Source organism: Chenopodium album, chromosome 2 (genome assembly GCF_948465745.1).
Source record: "Chenopodium album chromosome 2, dcCheAlbu1.1, whole genome shotgun sequence".
Classification (NCBI taxonomy): Eukaryota; Viridiplantae; Streptophyta; class Magnoliopsida; order Caryophyllales; family Amaranthaceae; genus Chenopodium; species Chenopodium album.
Genome location: NC_137835.1, coordinates 14,402,488 through 14,420,340, shown reverse-complemented (window position 1 = coordinate 14,420,340; position 17,853 = coordinate 14,402,488). Strand labels below are relative to the sequence as shown.

Below are 17,853 nucleotides of genomic sequence, written 5' to 3'. Positions count from 1 at the left end.
GGGACCAAAGGGTTCCTGGGAGCTCCTCCAGCCACTTGGACTTTTGATCTTCCACCCTCTTTTTGAGGGCATTTAGGATCTGTTTATTTGCAGCTTCGGCTTGTCCGTTACTTTGCGGGTGGCATACCGCTGAATATGCCAGTTTGATGCCGAACTGATCTGTATACCGCTTCAGCGGTAAGTTATCGAATTGCCTCCCATGATCGAAGACAAATACTCTCGGGATGCCGAAACGAGTGATGATATTCTGCCAGATAAATTTTCTGACAGTTTGCTCTGTAATGTTCGAGGCTGCTTCGGCCTCGATCCATTTACTGAAGTAGTCAACACCGACTATCAGCCATTTTTTCTGGTACACAGCATCTGGAAATGGTCCCAGTATATCTAGTCCCCATTGGGCAAACGGGAGTGGATTAAGGATCGGCTGAAGATCCCTAGCTAGCTGATGGATAACTGGTGCGAATTTTTGACATTTTTCGCATTTCCGAACCAGCTCCTTAGCATCTGAGATCGTGGTGGGCCAGTAATATCCGGCCCTCAATGCCTTGTGGGCTAAGGTCCTTCCCCCGATGTGGTTCCCGCAGATGCCGAGGTGAATCTCCCGTAGGATATAATCTGCATCTGTTGGTCCCACGCATTTCAGCAATGGGGCTGAGAAGGACTTTTTCAGAAGCTCCCCCCTGAAGACAATGAACCTTGAGCTGGTTCTCTTCAGCTTGGAGGCCAAAATTCTATCTTCGGGAATCTCTCCCCGAAGCTTGAAAGCTAGGATGGGGTCCATCCAGCTAGGCTCTGGGTCAGCGCAGCACACTTCAGGTGCTTCGTCGACACTTCTTTCTCGACGCACTTCCACATATACAGATCTGTTCAGCTCAGTGAGAGTTGAACTGGCAAGTTTGGAGAGTGCATCGGCCTGAGTATTCTGACCCCTTGGGATCAGCTGAACCTCAAAAGTTCTCAGCTTTGCAATGACTGATTTGATCTTGGCAAGATAGGCTATCATGGAGGGCTCTTTGGCCTCGTAGCTGCCACTGATCTGATATGCAACTAGCTGAGAGTCTGTTTTCAGGCAGACATGCTCGGCTTCCAGGGAGATGCACAATTCTAGGCTAGCAATTGCTGCCTCATATTCAGCTTCGTTGTTCGAAGCCTTAAAAGAAAATTTTAGTGCATACTCAAAGGATTTGCCTTCGGGAGAGGTTATCACTACCCCTGCCCCCGAACCATTTACGGTGGAGGATCCATCCGTAAACACGGTCCAGACCTTCCTTTCATTGTCTAGCGTTTCTTGGTACGAGCATTCGGCCAAGAAATCCGCTAGAGCTTGAGCCTTGATGGCAGCCCTCGGCTGGTAGCTGATGCTGAATTCGGTGAGCTCGAAAGCCCACTTGGCCAGCCTACCAGATTTTTCAACTTTGCCGAGAACTTTTTCCAGCGGCTGATCAGTTAAGACCACTATCTGATGGCAATCAAAATAGGGCCTCAGCTTCCGAGCAGCTACCACTACCGCAAAAGCGACTTTCTCGAGTAGAGGGTAGCGAGTCTCGGCATCCGTCAGGGTGTGACTGACGAAATAGATCGGTTGCTGAATTTTGCTTTCTTCCTTCAGCAGCACTACACTGATGGTGGCTGGGCTAACAGCCACAAACAGATACAAAGTTTCTCCCTCTGCTGGGCTAGCCAGCGTTGGGAGTTGAGCCAGATGCTCCCGAAGCTGCTTGAAGGCTTCTTTTTGCTCTTCCTCCCAAACGAGCTCTTTTGTTTTCGGGAGTTTCAGGGCTTTGAAGAAAGGTAACCCCTTATCCGAAGCTCTGGAAATGAACCTCGAGAGGGCTGCCATTCTTCCGGTGAGCCGCTGAACATCCCGCTTTGTTTTCGGCTCAGGAAGGTCAAGCGCTGCTTTGACTTTGGAGGGATTGGCATCAATCCCCCTCTTGCTGACCATGAACCCAAGGAATTTCCCTGACTTCACGCCGAAGACACACTTCTTCGGATTCAGCTTCATTTGATGCTTTCTTAAGGTGGCGAAGGTTTCAGCCAGGTCCTTAACATGGTCCTCAGATTTTTTGCTTTTGACGATCGAATCGTCAACATAGACTTCCATGTTTCGGCCCTTTTGATCGGCGAAAACTTGATCCACCAGCCTTTGATAGGTTGCCCCCGCATTTTTCAATCCGAAGGGCATCATTTTATAATTGTACACCCCGGCGTTCGTGACGAATGCCGTCTTTGCTCGATCGTCGGGGTGCATGAAGATCTGATGATACCCCGAGAATGCGTCCATGAAACTAAGCAAGGCATGGCCACTTGTCGAATCGACTAGCTGATCGATCCTCGGCAAGGGATAGAAATCCTTCGGACAAGCCTTATTTAGGTCCGTGAAGTCAACGCACATCCTCCAGGTACCATTGGCCTTCTGAACCATCACCACATTTGCCAGCCATTCTGGATATTGACAAGGCTCGATGAAGCCTGCCTCCAGCAACTTTTTGACCTCGGCTGCGATGTCTCGGTTCTTATTAGCAGAGTAATTCCGCTTCTTTTGCTTAATTGGTCGACACGTTGGGTCAACGTTAAGCTTATGGGAGATGAGGTTTGGACTTATCCCGGGCATATCAGCTGCCGAGAAAGCAAACACATCTCTGTTGTCCCGAAGGAGCTGAATAAGTTCACAACGGGTGTTCGGATCAAGGTCCATCCCGATTTTTACACATTTCTCAGCGTCTCCTTCGGTCAACTCGACCAATTCAGTCTGCTGGTCCATGTCCATTGCTGATGGACTGGACTCTTCACAATCTGGCCTGCTGTCTATGTCGGCAGGCGTCCCAAACTTTTTGTTCTTCGGCTGGCTCTCTGAGTCTTTCGGCTTAGATGAAGAGCTAGCCTTTTCCCTTTCTGGCCCTTTTTCTCTGGGCATAGATCCTTGGGCCGAAGCACTTAGGCCTTTCGGCTTTTTTATGCTTGGCTCTCTTTCTTTTTCTTTCTCCTCCTCATCCTTGTCGTCGTCATCTGGGCGACTAGTGGATGGCTTGAGGTAGTTGCACCTTCGGGCGTCCTTTTGGCTGCCCTGGATCCTTTCGGGGAAGCCGGCGTCTGAGACGTAAATCATCAGCTGATGATAAGTTGAGACGACCCCTTGGATCTCGTGAATTATGGGTCTCCCCAAAATCACGTTGTACACTGAAGGAGCGTCAATGACCAAAAATTCAGTCATGACATTCCTGGCTGCCTCATCGCAGCCGATGGTGACAGGAAGTGTCACCTTCCCATCTGGGTAAGTTGAAGCCCCGTTGAATCCGGATACCGGGTAGGGTACCGGCGTAAGGTGCTTGGGCTTCAGCTTGATTTGATTGTAGGCCTTTCGGAACAGAATGTTTGCTCCGCTGCCACCGTCAACAAGGACCTTGCTGACGTCGTGGTTGGCCACCGTGGCGATGATCACCAACGGATCCTCGTGAGGGAACGTTACCCCCCGGCAGTCGGCGGCTGTGAACGTCATGTTCGGCACCGGCGACTGGGGAGGCTGAATGTCAGCGTTGTTCACTTGGTGGGTCAGAGCCCTAAGGTGTCGCTTGTGTTCCCTCCGAGAGCATATTCCTCCCGAGATAACATTGATCGGAGAGAATTTTCCCTCCGCATTTTTATTGTTCTTCCGGGGGAAGTCGAGGTCTTGCCGAGAGTCCTTTGCTGACTTCTCGGCCTCCTTTTTCTCGCGGTGATCCGCGATGTATTTTTTCAAGTATCCCTTCCGGACCATGTCCTCGATCTGGTCCTTCAGTTGGATACACTCCTCAGTGTTATGTCCCGGAGATTCGTGGAACTCGCACCACTGATTTTTATTTTTTCGCTGATACCACTCTGGGAGTGGTCTCGGCTTTCGGTAACTCTGCTCTTCCTTCGTCACGCTGTAAATTTTGGCGCGTGGAAGAGAGAGTGGAGTGTAGGACTCGTATCTGCCTGTGTATGAGGCAGATTTTTCCTCCTTCGGCTCATTGGCCGAAGATTGTTCCGAGGCCTTGGCCTTTCCCTTTGTCCTCTGGCCTTGGCCTTCAGACAAGGGTGTTTGTTTTTGCTTCCCTCCCCCAGATTGAGGTTGGGTTTTTGTTTTGTTCCACTCTTCGGCTCGGATGAATTTATCCGAGGCGTTCAGAGCTTCCTCCAAGGTCTGCGGGGTATGCATGACCATGAAGTCTAGGAACTTCCCGGGCTGAAGGCCATTCTGCATTGCAAAAACGGCTAGCCCTTGGTCCAGCTGAGAGACGCTGGATGACTCGTTGCTGAAACGGGTCAGATAGTCTCGGAGGCTTTCGGCCTCCCCTTGTTGCAAACCCATGAGTTCTGCAGTAGTCTTTTCTCGGCGGTTTGCCGTGGAAAACTTGCTCCTAAATTTGGAGGACAGATCGTCCCACCCTGTTATAGAGCCTTGTTTCACTCCCTTGGAGATCCATGCTTGCGCGACCCCCTTGAGAGTGGTTGGAAAATATTTGCACCAAGTCGCTTCGGATCTGGGGCAAAGATGCATATGAGCCTCATACGAGGCAATGTGGTCCTTCGGATCCGAAGTCCCATCATATGTGATGTGCGACGGTATTTTAACCGTGGGCACGTGCTCTTCCAGTATCCATTGCTCGAATGGGGAACTGGTGGGTAGCATAACGGCCTTGCCCTTGTTCCTGGCCGAAGGGACCGCGCTCCGCCCTCTTAGAGAGGTAGGAGTGGTTTTCGTCCCTGGCTGGGAAGTTTGGGCCTCGGCTGCAGGGAACGAGAGGCGACTGTGCACGCTCGGTTCCTTGCCGCCAAGTCGGTCGAGGACGCTTCGGCGAAAAGTCTCAGGTTGTTCTCGGCGAGCAGATTCTGGCCGAGAAGCTGAGCTGCTGCTCTTATGCGTTTCTGGTCGGGAGGTTGAGGATCCTCTGAAAAATTGAGGGTTCTTTTTCCTCTCTCTTTCAGTTCTCCAGGTATCCTCTTCCCACTTTTCCAGTTCCCGGAAGGAAGGAGGTTTCCCACCATCATGGTCTAGCTTCCTCCGCTGATGCCGGGTATGCGGAGGAGTTCGATCGCGAGGTGGAGGCATATTTTGTGCCCTCATTGCCTCCATGAGCACTGCCAGCGCTCTCACCACCTCCTCCGAGCTGGGCCCCGTCAAAGGGGTCCTCGGCTGAGTGTGGGAATGAGAGCGGACGGTCGATGGTTGGCTTTGGGGCACGGAATGAGTCCTATGATCGGACTAACCTCTGCTAGACCGAGAGGGACTCGGCCTATGATGAGAGTTGTGAATTACGGGAGAAAGGGAATCCTCCCTGTATGATCCTCCTCCCGAACTGGCACCCTTGGGAGAGTTCCGGTCCGGTGAGGGTGATGGTGTAGGAGTTTTAGGCTTTTCGCCTGCTCCTTGACGGAGGCTTTTGCTCTTGCGGTTCTTAGCCATCGCTGCTAAGATGATTGCAAGATGATTTTGATTAGAAATTTGGCTTAAAGATTTTTGAAAGTCTTCCCCCACAGACGGCGCCAAATTGTTTCGGATGAAAACAATGGGGCCTTGCCGAAGGCCCGCTGAAGTGGCTGAAGACTGGTCCGGTCCAATTGGTGCTGGGCCGAAGGTTTCCTGCACAACTAAAACACGTAAACTGGCCTCGGGGGTGGATCCGAGGAAGACCCCTCCGATGCCGAAGTCAAACAGTGTTTAGAGAGAGAAAGCTATGCAAGAGATTTGATGCTTGAGGCTTTGTTGTGTTGTTCTGTACAAATGAACGAATTGAAGGCTTTTATACCTTTGCACATGATGAGAGGAGAGCAATTGGGCCTTGAAATAGTCATGGGCTGACCATGGCAATTCGGACCAGAGGGCTCTTGGTTGACTTGGCTTGATTGGAGGCTCGGGCCTTGACCTTGGAATAAGAAGTCATTTAGTGACCAGGCCCGATAAGATAATTGGACCCAAATACATGACTAGGCCCAATTAGATAAATTGGACCCAAACAGCTAATAATAACAGTTTGCTATTTTGTATGCATGGCATTGGCACAGGAGGCAGTTATTGTAGTACTCTCAGCTCAGGGGTGTTATTCCTGTCAATAAAGATGGTTATCCATGTAACAAAAGACGTTGCTGTAATGCTGATGTGCTTCGGGTAGCCACGCAGAGTTTTGATGTTGATGGTGTACATTCTACTTTACATTGAAATAGAAGTTTTAGCTATCACTTCTAGGGAAAGGACCGCGCTTTCTTGACAAGAAAATGTACTCCGTTGTTGTGTTTGGTCTGTGCTGCTGGGACGACTACATCTACATTCATATAATTTGCAGCTAAGATTCCTAGTTATAGGGTGATATAATGGTTTAATGTATGTAACTAGGCTGTCTAGGCCTTTGCATATGATGTGTGGGGTACATGAAGAATAGAAGATGAGAGTGATGGATAGCTCAAGTGGTTAGAGCTTCCCTCCCGATTCCTAGAGATTTTGGGATCGATTCTCACCCCCGCCCAGCATACAACATACTCCCCTCTTTAAATGACTTTACAACTTTCGCGCTATGAGTACTGATTGTGTCAAGAAGTAGATTCTTATTTTTCTACACTGACCCATGCCTTAATCATCATAATCTATCAATGAGTAAGCAAATGATTCAATGTTAATCAAAAACCGAATTCAAGCTGGTTAACCTATCAGCATGGCTATTTAGTCTCCACTACTTGTATTGGTGTAATTGTTTCCTACTGTATAATTTATTGACCAGGCCAGCAACTTTCAAGCTTTACTTTATAATGAAATTCCACAATGTTTAGATTAAATTATTCAAAAAAAAAAATGGTTAGAACTAGACAGTAAATAATTATGTAAATTGATGAATTGATGAATTCCAAGTTAACTAATGTATGATATACAAATCACAAGTCCTAATTAAATTGAAAATTTTGTCATAAGTTGTGACAAAGGATCTTTTTTATCGCATAAGTTGTGACAAAGGATCTTTTAAGGGGTTTGAGTTTGTGAATTGGGACATTGGGTCACCTTGGCCCACTTTTCAGTAAGTACGTCAATGCCGAAGACTAGGGTTGACCATAATGTGACCTTTGACAAAAAAACTGTATCAAGTTCGGATTGTGAAGTCAACGGGCTCAACTAAAAAATATTTTAAGGAGATTTGAACACCCAACCTCTTATAAAAAAAATGATTATTTAATTATTTAAGCCAATTTTAAATACGAAAAAAAATTATTTAACCATCTAAGCCAATTATAAATCATATTATAAATACAAAATAAATGTATATAATTGCAAATAACTAATTAAAAAAGGAAAAAAAAAAAACTAATGTTACAAATAATAATGTATGCCCATTATAGCTTGTAATTATCTATTTTATGACTATCTTAAGTATAGATGACTCATGAAATGGATGAATAGATACAATACAATTACCTCTCTCTCTCTCTCTCTCTCTCTCTTTCTCTCTCTTATATTCTCCCTTTCCCCTTACTTTATAATAATTAAGTACATATAAATATATAATCACAATGTTAAATTAAATTAGCAATCCAGTGCAATTAGGGGTGAGCATAACATTAGTTTCACAATTAATTAGTTACTCCCAGTTTATTTTACTATTAGTAATATGAATTAAGAGAGGCTTATACGGAGTAATAAATATACTTGTCGCACATTCGCTAGAGTAGTTCCATAAAATATTCCAGGTAATTAATTAAACTCTCTCAGCAATAGCAGCGAAGATTGTGGGCAAACTCCCGTATATATGATGATTGGGTGATGGTGAAACCGGTTGGGCTATCTGGAGGAATCGTGGTTCTGTGGAGATCGGGTTTTGTGTCCTTTGAACCCACCAGAACTACGAGTCAGGGCATCCATGGTATCCTTCAGGTACTCTCCCCCCCCCCCCCCCCCCCCCCCTAAGTCTTTTTTCTAATCTAGTATTTATGCTCATCCTAAGTTTCGTGTAAGAAAGTTGCTATGGGCTGATTTAGATTTGATGAATTCTTTTATGGATTTGCCATGGATTATGTTAGGTGATTTCAATGATGTGTGTTATTCTCATGAAAAATTTGGTGGTAGACCTATTAAGGCTCATAAAGAAAATGTGTTCCTGTCTTGTATGCATTCCTGTAACTTAATTGATTTGGGTTTTACTGGGCAAAAATTCACTCGGACAAATAAAAGAAAGATTGGGCCTATTTTCGAAAGACTTGACAGGGTGTTGGCAAATGTTGATTGGTGTTCTCTTTTTCCTTCTGGTCATTTAAAAACTCTTCCCCGTTTGACTTCTGACCATTGTCCCATCCTTCTTTGTTTTGCAAACAGAAATGGCTTTCAAGCCCCTAAGCCCTTCTGTTTTGAACCTATGTGGTGCTTGGATCCCTCCCTTGAACCCCTTATTAACTCTGAATGGTTCCTTAGTAACAAAGATATTTTTGGAAAACTTCATGACTTGTCTTCTAGTTTAGTGACTTGGAATAAAATTGTGTTTGGCAATGTTTTCAAGAAAAAAACTCGCTTAATGGTGAGATTGGAGGGTATTCAAAAATCCCAAGGTTTAAATGGTTTTTCAAATTACTTGTTTAAGTTGGAGAAAAATCTTCAAGGGGAACTCTTGGAGATTCTTCACCAAGAGGAACGTTTTTGGATGATGAAGTCTAGAGACAATTGTCTAGTGGATGGAGATAGGAATACCTCTTTTTTCAATAAGTCGATTCTCATCAAGAGGAACAAGAATAGAAACATTTCCTTGTGTTCAGATGTGGGTGAGTGCATCTCTGATCCTCCTGATCTTAGGGCCCATATTAGGACTTATTTTGTGAATCTTTTCTCATCCTCCTTTGTTGTCCCCCCTGACCCTAATGTCTTCCCTTTGCCCTTTGGTGATTCTGGATCCAGAATTTCCATCTCCCACCTTCCTGACCATCATGAGATTTGGAGTGTTGTTTCCAAGTTAAGGTCCTTTAAGGCTCCTGGGCCAGATGGTTATCACCCTTTCTTCTATAAGAAATGTTGGGATACCCTTAGTCATGACCTCATCTCCTTTTTTAGAAAGATCTTTGAGGATAAGTCCATTCCTAAGAGGATTAATGAGACTTAGATTGCAATCATTCCTAAGGTGTCTGACCCCTCTTCAATTTCTCAATTTAGACCCATTGGTATTTGTAATACGGTCTATAAGATTGTCCCCAAGCTCATTTCTAATAGAAGGAGAGCCTTTATTCTCTCTAGAATTTCTCCTAATCAAAATAGCTTCCTCCCGAGTAGAGGTACGGAAACCAATGTGATTGTGCTTAATGAGATCCTTCACTCTATGAAGCTTAGGAAGGGTAAAAGGGGTTGTGTAGGGAATATTTCAAGCATTAACCCTAGCTGGAACCCCACTGTGATCATACACTAAAGTACGGTGGCGTCCAAAGGGAAAGAAGATAGAGCAAAAGAGTCGCCAACAAGTTTTTGAGGAACTTGTAAACCATTCACGAGGTGAAGGTTACACCCCTTAACGATCCAAGAGATCGTCAACTCCATAAGGTCTTGAACCAAATAGGGTTCGGGGATGAAGGTACAAATCCAACCTAAAAGAGATTGAACCTGCCGTAATAATAGGTCTCTACTTTATTCAGATCGTATTCATGTGCGCTTTCTGACTAACATACAATCAATAGGATTAACCCTAAACCTGTTTATCTATGTTGGTTGAATTTAATGCACAAATAAAACTATTATTGGCGATCACTTGAATTATAATCAAATTAACCCTAAACAAGATTATTAATTATCTTATTAAGCGTGATTACAAGTACCAATTCCCTTTAAACATGCATAAAAGGTGTGATCAAGCAATAGAAATAAATATCAAGCAACATAATAATAATAATAATAATAATAATAATAATAATAATAATAATAATAATAATAATAATAATAATAATAATAATAATAATAATAATAATAATAATCATAATAATAATAATAATAATAATAATAATAATAATAATAATAATAATAATAATAATAATAATAAATTATAATTAAAATAATCATGTTAAAGCATAACAATAGCAAGATCCTAGGCATGATACTAACAAGTTTAATAACAAACCCTAGCATGTCACTAAATAATAAAAATCAAAGCTTTAACCCTAACATGATACTAACAATCATAAATATTAGGAAGAACATAGGAAGCATCATACTTTTAATCATACTTAATATTAAAGTTACCCTAGACATGATACTAGGAATATCATAATAACAACCTAAGCATGAACTCTATATCATAACATCAATTAAACCATTAAAGTACTTACTTGGATGCCTCGTACCTCTTTCTAATAACAAAATACACACGTTAGTAACTTCAAGGAAAATAATAAACAAACAGTTAAATTAAATAATGGAAATAGAGATTTGGGACCAAACCCTCAGAAATTAAACCTTTCACGTCTACAGCAAAGGCAACTTCGAATATGTCTAGGTGTATCTAAATCTAATGAGTGCGGAATTTTTATATTTGAGAAAAGGCTAGTTTAGAAAAGAGAGAGAGAGAGAGAATAATCAAGAGAATCTTGATGAGAGTTGGTGAATCAAAACGGAGTTTTTAGAACGCTATTTATAGAGAAAATCAGCTAAAAAGACAAAAAAATCAAAACAGAGTTCTGACGCAAAAAGTCAGGTTAGCGCCAAACGCTGACCTTAGCGCCAGGCGCTAAGGCTAGCGCCAGGCGCCAAGCGTAGCGTCAGGCGCTACAGCTGGCGTTTGGCGCTGACTAAGAATTTGGCGCGTTTTCTTAAAATAAGATAGAAATTGCCGTACAGGAGGATAAAATCGTATTTTCTTCAAAAAACGTTCTTTTATTCTGATTAAAATTCTAAAAAGTCAACAAAAGTCAATTTATCAATGCTAATTAAATTAGGAATGAAAAGAACCTTCTAGAAGAATCTAGAAAACTAAAACCATTCCTAATTGCATTAGGAATGATAAATCCATATTAGGCCCTCCTCTAGATCATTGGGCCGCATATAAGGCTCAAACCGGGCCTAGTTCAGTAATTTGGCCATAACTTCCTCAATATTCATCGGAATTGGGCTTATAATATATCGTTGGAAAGCTCTTTTCAAGCCCCATACAACTACACTATTATTGGACCCATATCATGGACCAACCAAACTGGATTGGCTGTTTTCTTAAAATAGGTTTTCAAAAACAGAGAGTAGAGAAAAGAAATTAAAACTTTCCGCAACACTCTAAACCTTCCACACTTTTACTTCATTCGATTATGATTTGACGTGAAAGGTACTCATCACTGGGTTTGGTTTTGGGGAGACACAAATGGGTGTCAACAGAAGCCCCCACTTTGACTGAGTTTGGAGAAACGCAAGTTTCGAAAACAAAAGTCAAAGTATCGATAGGGACGGAAACTGATTCAGAACGTTATGCGATCCTAAATCACTCTTGTAACGTCGATACCTACAAAACTAGAATTAGTTAAACAGATAAAAGAGTTAAGAAACGCGTATCTTGCACCGTCGAGCACACGTCTCTAAAAGTAACCGATTTGCTGCCGCTTTATTGTTTTGATGACCTCCTGCCAAGATAATGCCATCCCGCTTGAAAACTGCTATGCTTGTAACTGTCTCCAATTTAGAAGATTGCTTCGCTTGAAACGATCCTATTATGCTTTGTGAACATCTTCCACGTCTAAGGGAACATGATCGAAGACAACTTCTCTTTAAATCACCTTCAGTTGTTTTTTACCACTTTCCACAATCTAGGGAACGCTGTCGAAGATATCCTCGCTTGAAGGTATCCTCATTTGTTGCGATAATTTTCCAAAGGAAATTACCGAAGATATTCGCTTGTCGATCTTTAAAAGTTCGCTTGAACTTGCTTTCCGCTATGCCTGTACGTCGACGCTTTTGCTGCTTTGAACCTTTATGTCGGTGCCTTTTGCTGAATGAATGAACCAATATGTCGGTTCCTTTTGCGAATGAACCAGTATGTCGGTGCCTTTTGCGATGAGCCAATGTTTAGGCGCTTTAATCTAATTTAAGTGAGACGATCCTTCATTAGGTCGATCACTTTATGCAATCAAGCCCATTACTAAAAATCGTGTCAAATTGCTTAGAGGGGCTAACTGGCGAACCAAGGAACCCAAAATATATTGCAAAAGGTTAGAACAACCGTATTAAGTGGCTGAACATTCTGGCACCGCTAAAATAACATTAGCGCCAGACGCTGGAGCTAGCGCCAGGCGCCAAGCCTATCTGCTGACGCCAAGGTCTGGGGCTTGGCGCTAGAGTCAGGTTTTCCTTAAATACCCTTCTCTTCTTCATTTTCGCTGCTGCTCTTCGCATTTTGGCTTCGAAAATTTCCAGAACTTCATTTGCTTCGTTCTTGCTCGTTTTTCAACCAAATTTGCTCAAATTTGTTGCAAATCAAAACTTATTCCATCCATTTTCCCGATCTATGTAAGTTTTCTTCAAACTCACACCGGTTTTAATGAAATTTGCATGTGTTTATTCTCGAATTTCATGAAAATTCGAAACTTAGAATGCTTAATTCTCTTTGTTTATCAAATTTTATGCCATGAAATTGCTTGATTATGTTTATATATTGCATTGGGAGTAATTTGAGACTTGTTTGACTCAATTTGGTGAAGAAATGAACAAATTGCCATTGTTGAACCTCTTAAGGTCGGGAATACAATGTGGCTTGTTCTTGATGTTTTTGCTAGCAATTCTTGTCCAATTTGTCACAATAATTACTATAGTATTGCAAGAAATTGTTTGATTGCTTGAAAAATGCCGTTATGCTCAATTTGAATTTGTGCTTTGTTTTAGTACTACGTACTCTGTTTTTTTCGCGAACATAGTATCATGTGGCTAGGCGAACCTTAGATACTATAGAACCCTAATTTATGATGATTCTGCACAATGTAGCATGGCTAGACAGCGAGGTTCCGGTTCACGGTCCCGACTCCCGAGACGTTCGACGGGAGCATGAGCCCGTAGAGGACGATGTCGAGCCGTCCACTTCGCTTGGTCGACTCCCCGAGTGGGATGAGCGGACCTTGTACTTTTCCCCCGTCCACCATATTTCTGAGAGGGTGAGATGGGGCATCACAGTTGGGAGGACGCGCTGTCATGGTTCCGGCTGTGACGGCTTGGGCGATCTATACAAGATGTACATCGCCAGAGATGATCAGACGAGACTTCTATGGGAGTCTTGCGGTCTTACTGCGCAGTTTGAGACCTCCGAGGCAATGGTTGCCTCCAGCGGGGGTCACCTATGTAGTTCGTGCTCTGGTGGAGTTCTTTTGGGACACCACCAACACTTTCCACTTTCCCTAGGGTGAGATGATGGTCACTCCTATCGACTTTAGTCTCATCACAGGACTGGAGTTCAGCTCCGTGCCACTGCCGTTCGACATCGGGATCGATGTCTTTTCCCCTGAGGTCGAGGAGCTGTTGGGTCCGATTGCTATTCGGGCTCGAGCAGAGGTAGAGTCGACTCAGTTCAGTGCTAGAAGGATTCGCCGCTCGACTCTAGCAGCGGCTCTTGACGATGGTGCGACTACCCGAGAGCAGCGGGTGCGCATCTTTGCACTTATCTTGCTGTCAGGGACGTTCTCGCCTGACAAGGGTAGTAGGGCGCTGCTTTACTACCTTCCTGCCGTCCGCGATCTACACCGGATTGGGACTTATGACTGGGCCAGCTTGGCCTACGCTAATTTTATTCGAGCTCTGAGGGACTCGTGTCGACATCGGTCCTTTGGGTCGAATGTTGCTTTGTCTAGCTTTTGGAGGGTCGTAGAGGTAAACCTTATTCCCTATAATGTTTAGCCCTACATTTTAGCTATTATTTATTGATAACTTTAGCTTCTTGTAGATCTGGTTCTACGAGTACTTTCCTTCAGCTGCGCCGACGAGACCGTCGCCGCGCAGGTTTCCAGTTAGCGCTTCCTGGGGCAGCCGCCGTGTGGGGATGTCCATTGCCTATGTCCGAGATTGGCTCATCTCGGTATGATTCCTTTCTTATTTGACATTTTGTGATGTCTTAGATAGACTCTTGCCTGATTGACGCTCTTTGCAGGAGCCTGAGGTGTTGTACCGACCGTGGGTCGACCTGGCCGTCCTTGGGTTAGCCGCGCAGTATTCTGCTGAGCTTCGCTATTTCTTGGGGACCTATGGAGCGACTGCATACCTTGGAGAGAGGGTTGCTATTCAGCATTCTTCCGATACTTTTGTCGTTCCTGCTCCTCCACCACGCCACATCTTTAACGCCACGAGGTTGTTGAGCATGTCAGAGGGAGCTGGTACCCCTTGGCGATCTTACACGATCCCTGAGCGATGTTATGCGGAGGAGCTACTGCCGTTGTTAGCTCCAGTTCCTGTATCGGCTGAGGATGTGGCGGTACTATTTTTCAGCTTTTACTTTTCGTTAAGTAGCCCCCAAGTAATGCTTCACTGATTTTGCTTTGCCTTGTCAGGACGATATTGTTGAGTTCGTGCCACCTCGTATGTCTATCCATTATCAGGGGACATATGGGCCAATTAAGGAGATGATTCCTCCGGCTCTTGAGGACGAGCGCTTCGTCGAGCGGTCGATTCCTCGCCACCAGACTCGGGTAAGCTTGTTTATTTGCAACTTTTGTCCATATACATTATGCATGTTTACTAACTTATTTCTTTAACAGTTCTCACGTGAGGTGGTTTCGGCGATGGCACGATGCATCGATGCCTTCCGGAGCCAGCTTGTCCGGATGAGGAATGTAGCTACCTGCCGTCGGGACGACGCCGTTCAGGAGGTAGTCTTCCTTTCAAATATTTTTGTATTACTGTTTCTATTCTGCATATTTCTGATTTTAATTTCTTCTGCAGGGTCAGCCCATTCCTTCTCGTACCCGCACGAGACCTGAGGTGTGGAGGGATCCGGCGAGGTCTAGCTCAAGACGTCGCTGTACTACTTCGGGAGGTAGGGGTGGCCGTTCTGAGGCTGCCCGTACTGAGGCGATAGAGGGCTCAAGTTCTTCCTCTAAGGGTGCACATGCTGCGCCGGTAGGCCAGGGAGAGGCTACCTCGGCTCTTAGAGGTGGTGGGATGTACGAGGTCGACTCGTCATCGCAACAATCTCCGCAGCCTCAGCCTCAGGTTGATCTTGGGTGGACGGGTCCTACGTTGAGCTTTCCTCCTCCCGCGGAGACTGGAGCTGATGCTGGAGCTGGAGCCGGAGCTGGTGGAGAGGTTACTCCACGTACAACGGAGTTTTATGCGATGATGGGTTTACGTCCCTCGGCGCTGTAGTTTGTTCCTGTACTTTTTTATTATTTATTTTGACTTTGTATAGAACTTTGCCTTTTAATTAGACTCATTTTTTAGACATATTTTGTATATACATACTATTATGAGTTTATTTTATTTATCATTTTTTTTTATTATTATTATTATGTGCATGTTTGTGTGTGCAAGGAAATGTGACAAATAATTTCGCCCAAAAATTCCGTCATTTTTATTATTAATGGAGGGTATCCGACTTTCTCCCCCAAAAAAGAAAAAATGAAAAAAGGAAAAGTCAAATAAAATATTGGATTTATAAAAACTTGGAAATTAGTCTAAATAAAATCCAAAAATATAATTAATATGATAGCTATATTAATAAAATAAAAGGAATAAATGAATATTTAGAAAAGATAAGGAAACCGTAAAGTCATTAGCAGACTCGAATTAAGTTAAAAACGCGGTATTTAGAAAGCGCGTACGATGAGGCAAATTGGCGCCTGCTGGCGCCACTAGTTTTGGTGTAGCGCCAGGCGCTACACTTAGCGTTTGGCGCCAGGCTCTGGCGTCAGACGCCAATAGTAGCGTCTAGCGCTAAATAGCGCTGACCCCGAATCCTTCCCAGATTAAAACTGCTCCGATTTCGTGCATAAATAGCCCCCTGCCCAGCCGATTCTCTTCATAATTTCAGCAAATAAAATAATTCTTAGCTTTAGAAAAATAATATCATGTCTCTAGTCACCAAAACTTTTACCAATTACACCCATGAATGGTGTCGGTCTCATAATGCCAAAGAAAGAAAAGAATTAGATGTGTTTCACTTGGGGGGTATTTATGGTATCAAAGGGGTAGATCTTGACCCAGATTTTATTCATACCGCTCTAGAATATTGGGATGTAGATACACATTGCTTTAGAATAGGGTATGATGAAATTAGTCCTTTGCCGGAAGAATTTGGTACTATTTTAGGTTTCCCTGCAATAGATCTTGTAGTAATCCCCAGAATAGATGCATATTATTATAAGGATTTTGAACGCTTCTTCAATTTAAAAGACAGGGATCTATCAAAAATAGTAGACGGTAACATAGTTAATTTGAAAGAATTTGCTCGCCATTATTTTGATAAACCTTACTCCGAGTCTTTTCATGTTTATAGAAGAAGGGCTTTCTTATTTTGTATGCTTAATCAATTTTTTCTTACTAGTGGTAAAAATAATGAGGGTGAATCAATTATAACCACTGTATTAGAATAAATTGAATCAGGGAGAAATCCAATGCCTTTAATAGTTGGAGAGACTATGATTAGTCTTGATGAATTAAAGAGGAATCCAAAAGCACCTTTTCGGGGCTCTCCAATTTTATTACAGGTAGAAAAATAATATTTTTAATTACAGAAATCAAAAATATATTTTTGTATAGTAATAATAATTTATTTGCATTGCAATTTTTTTACAGATGTGGCTAATGGAGAGACTGGAATTAATTAGCCCTCTAGACAACATTGAGAAGTACACTCCAAATTGCTTCGTGAGGAGGAAGAAACACTTCTCTAAGATGGGGCGTCATAAATGGAAGAAAGTCTTCGAATCCTGCAATTTTGCCATCAAGTGGGTCATCCCTTGGTGGAAAGTAGAAAAGATGGTTGGTGTCAACAAGCAACCTTTCTGCCGTCTTCCAAGCTTGTCCCATATGACTTTTTACTATCCCTGCAGGGTAAAAAGACAATACGGCCTACTTCAGACTATTCCTTCCGGAGATCTTCGTCCTCCCTACGAGTTCCCTGTCTCCCAGGAAGTAGACAAGTTTGATGCTTATTGGAGCGCTAGACCTTTATGGGAGGTAATTACCCAAAAGGTTCCTCCTTCCTTGCCTAATGATGTGAAAAAATGGCTTCTGAAGAAACCTTCAAAGGATGTGAAGAAAAATCAGAGCAAAATTGATGTGAAGAGTCGTCTAGGTGACAAAGTGATTCCTGTTAAGGAACGCTTAGGTGAAAGAATTGAGTTCAAAACACCTACAATGCCTAGGAAGAAAAGTACTGCAAAAGATAAGGGAAAAAGGAAAGCAGACACCACAGAAAAGAAAGATTGGGTAGAAAAGAAGCATGGAGTCTTAGCTGAAGGGGAAACTATTTACTCCAAGATTAAACGTAGGTCCTCTAAAGGATGTCTACTAGCTAAGGTTATGGATGAAGAGGAAGAAGCAGACAAAAATTGGAAAAGGGCTAAGAAAGAAAAGGAAGATTAGGAGCATTGCTTAATTTCCAATTATTAGACTTAGTTTTTTTTTTATTTAAAGTTAATTTATTTAAGCTTTGTTTAAATTCCTTCAATAATGTAATTTATTTTATCAATGAAATTCCAGCTTTTTTAATTAAATTATTTACTTTAAATTTATTTTATTAAAGCAATGAAAACCGAAAAATATTAATTTTCCAGAAATTTTTCGAGTACGGAAGTCGAAAATTTCCGAAAAACACCGAAATATTCCCAGAATTTTAACTATGAATTGGCGCCACGATTTCGAGGCTGGCGCCGGCTGCTGTAGTCTGGCGCCGGCTGCTGTAGTCTGGCACTAACGAT

The 17,853-nt window shown here is 43.2% G+C and overlaps 1 protein-coding gene across 1 annotated transcript; it reads left to right on the top strand.

The window, feature by feature from the left end:
• The first annotated feature begins 13,909 nt into the window (after positions 1-13,909).
• LOC145583457 (uncharacterized) lies at positions 13,910-15,542 on the top strand. The gene is made up of 5 exons (XM_081640694.1): positions 13,910-14,015; positions 14,088-14,408; positions 14,485-14,622; positions 14,692-14,802; positions 14,876-15,542. Exons 1-5 carry the CDS (start codon positions 13,980-13,982, stop codon positions 15,296-15,298), a joined length of 1,029 nt encoding a protein of 342 aa, XP_081496820.1. The 5' UTR covers positions 13,910-13,979; the 3' UTR covers positions 15,299-15,542.
• Positions 15,543-17,853: the final 2,311 nt, after the last annotated feature.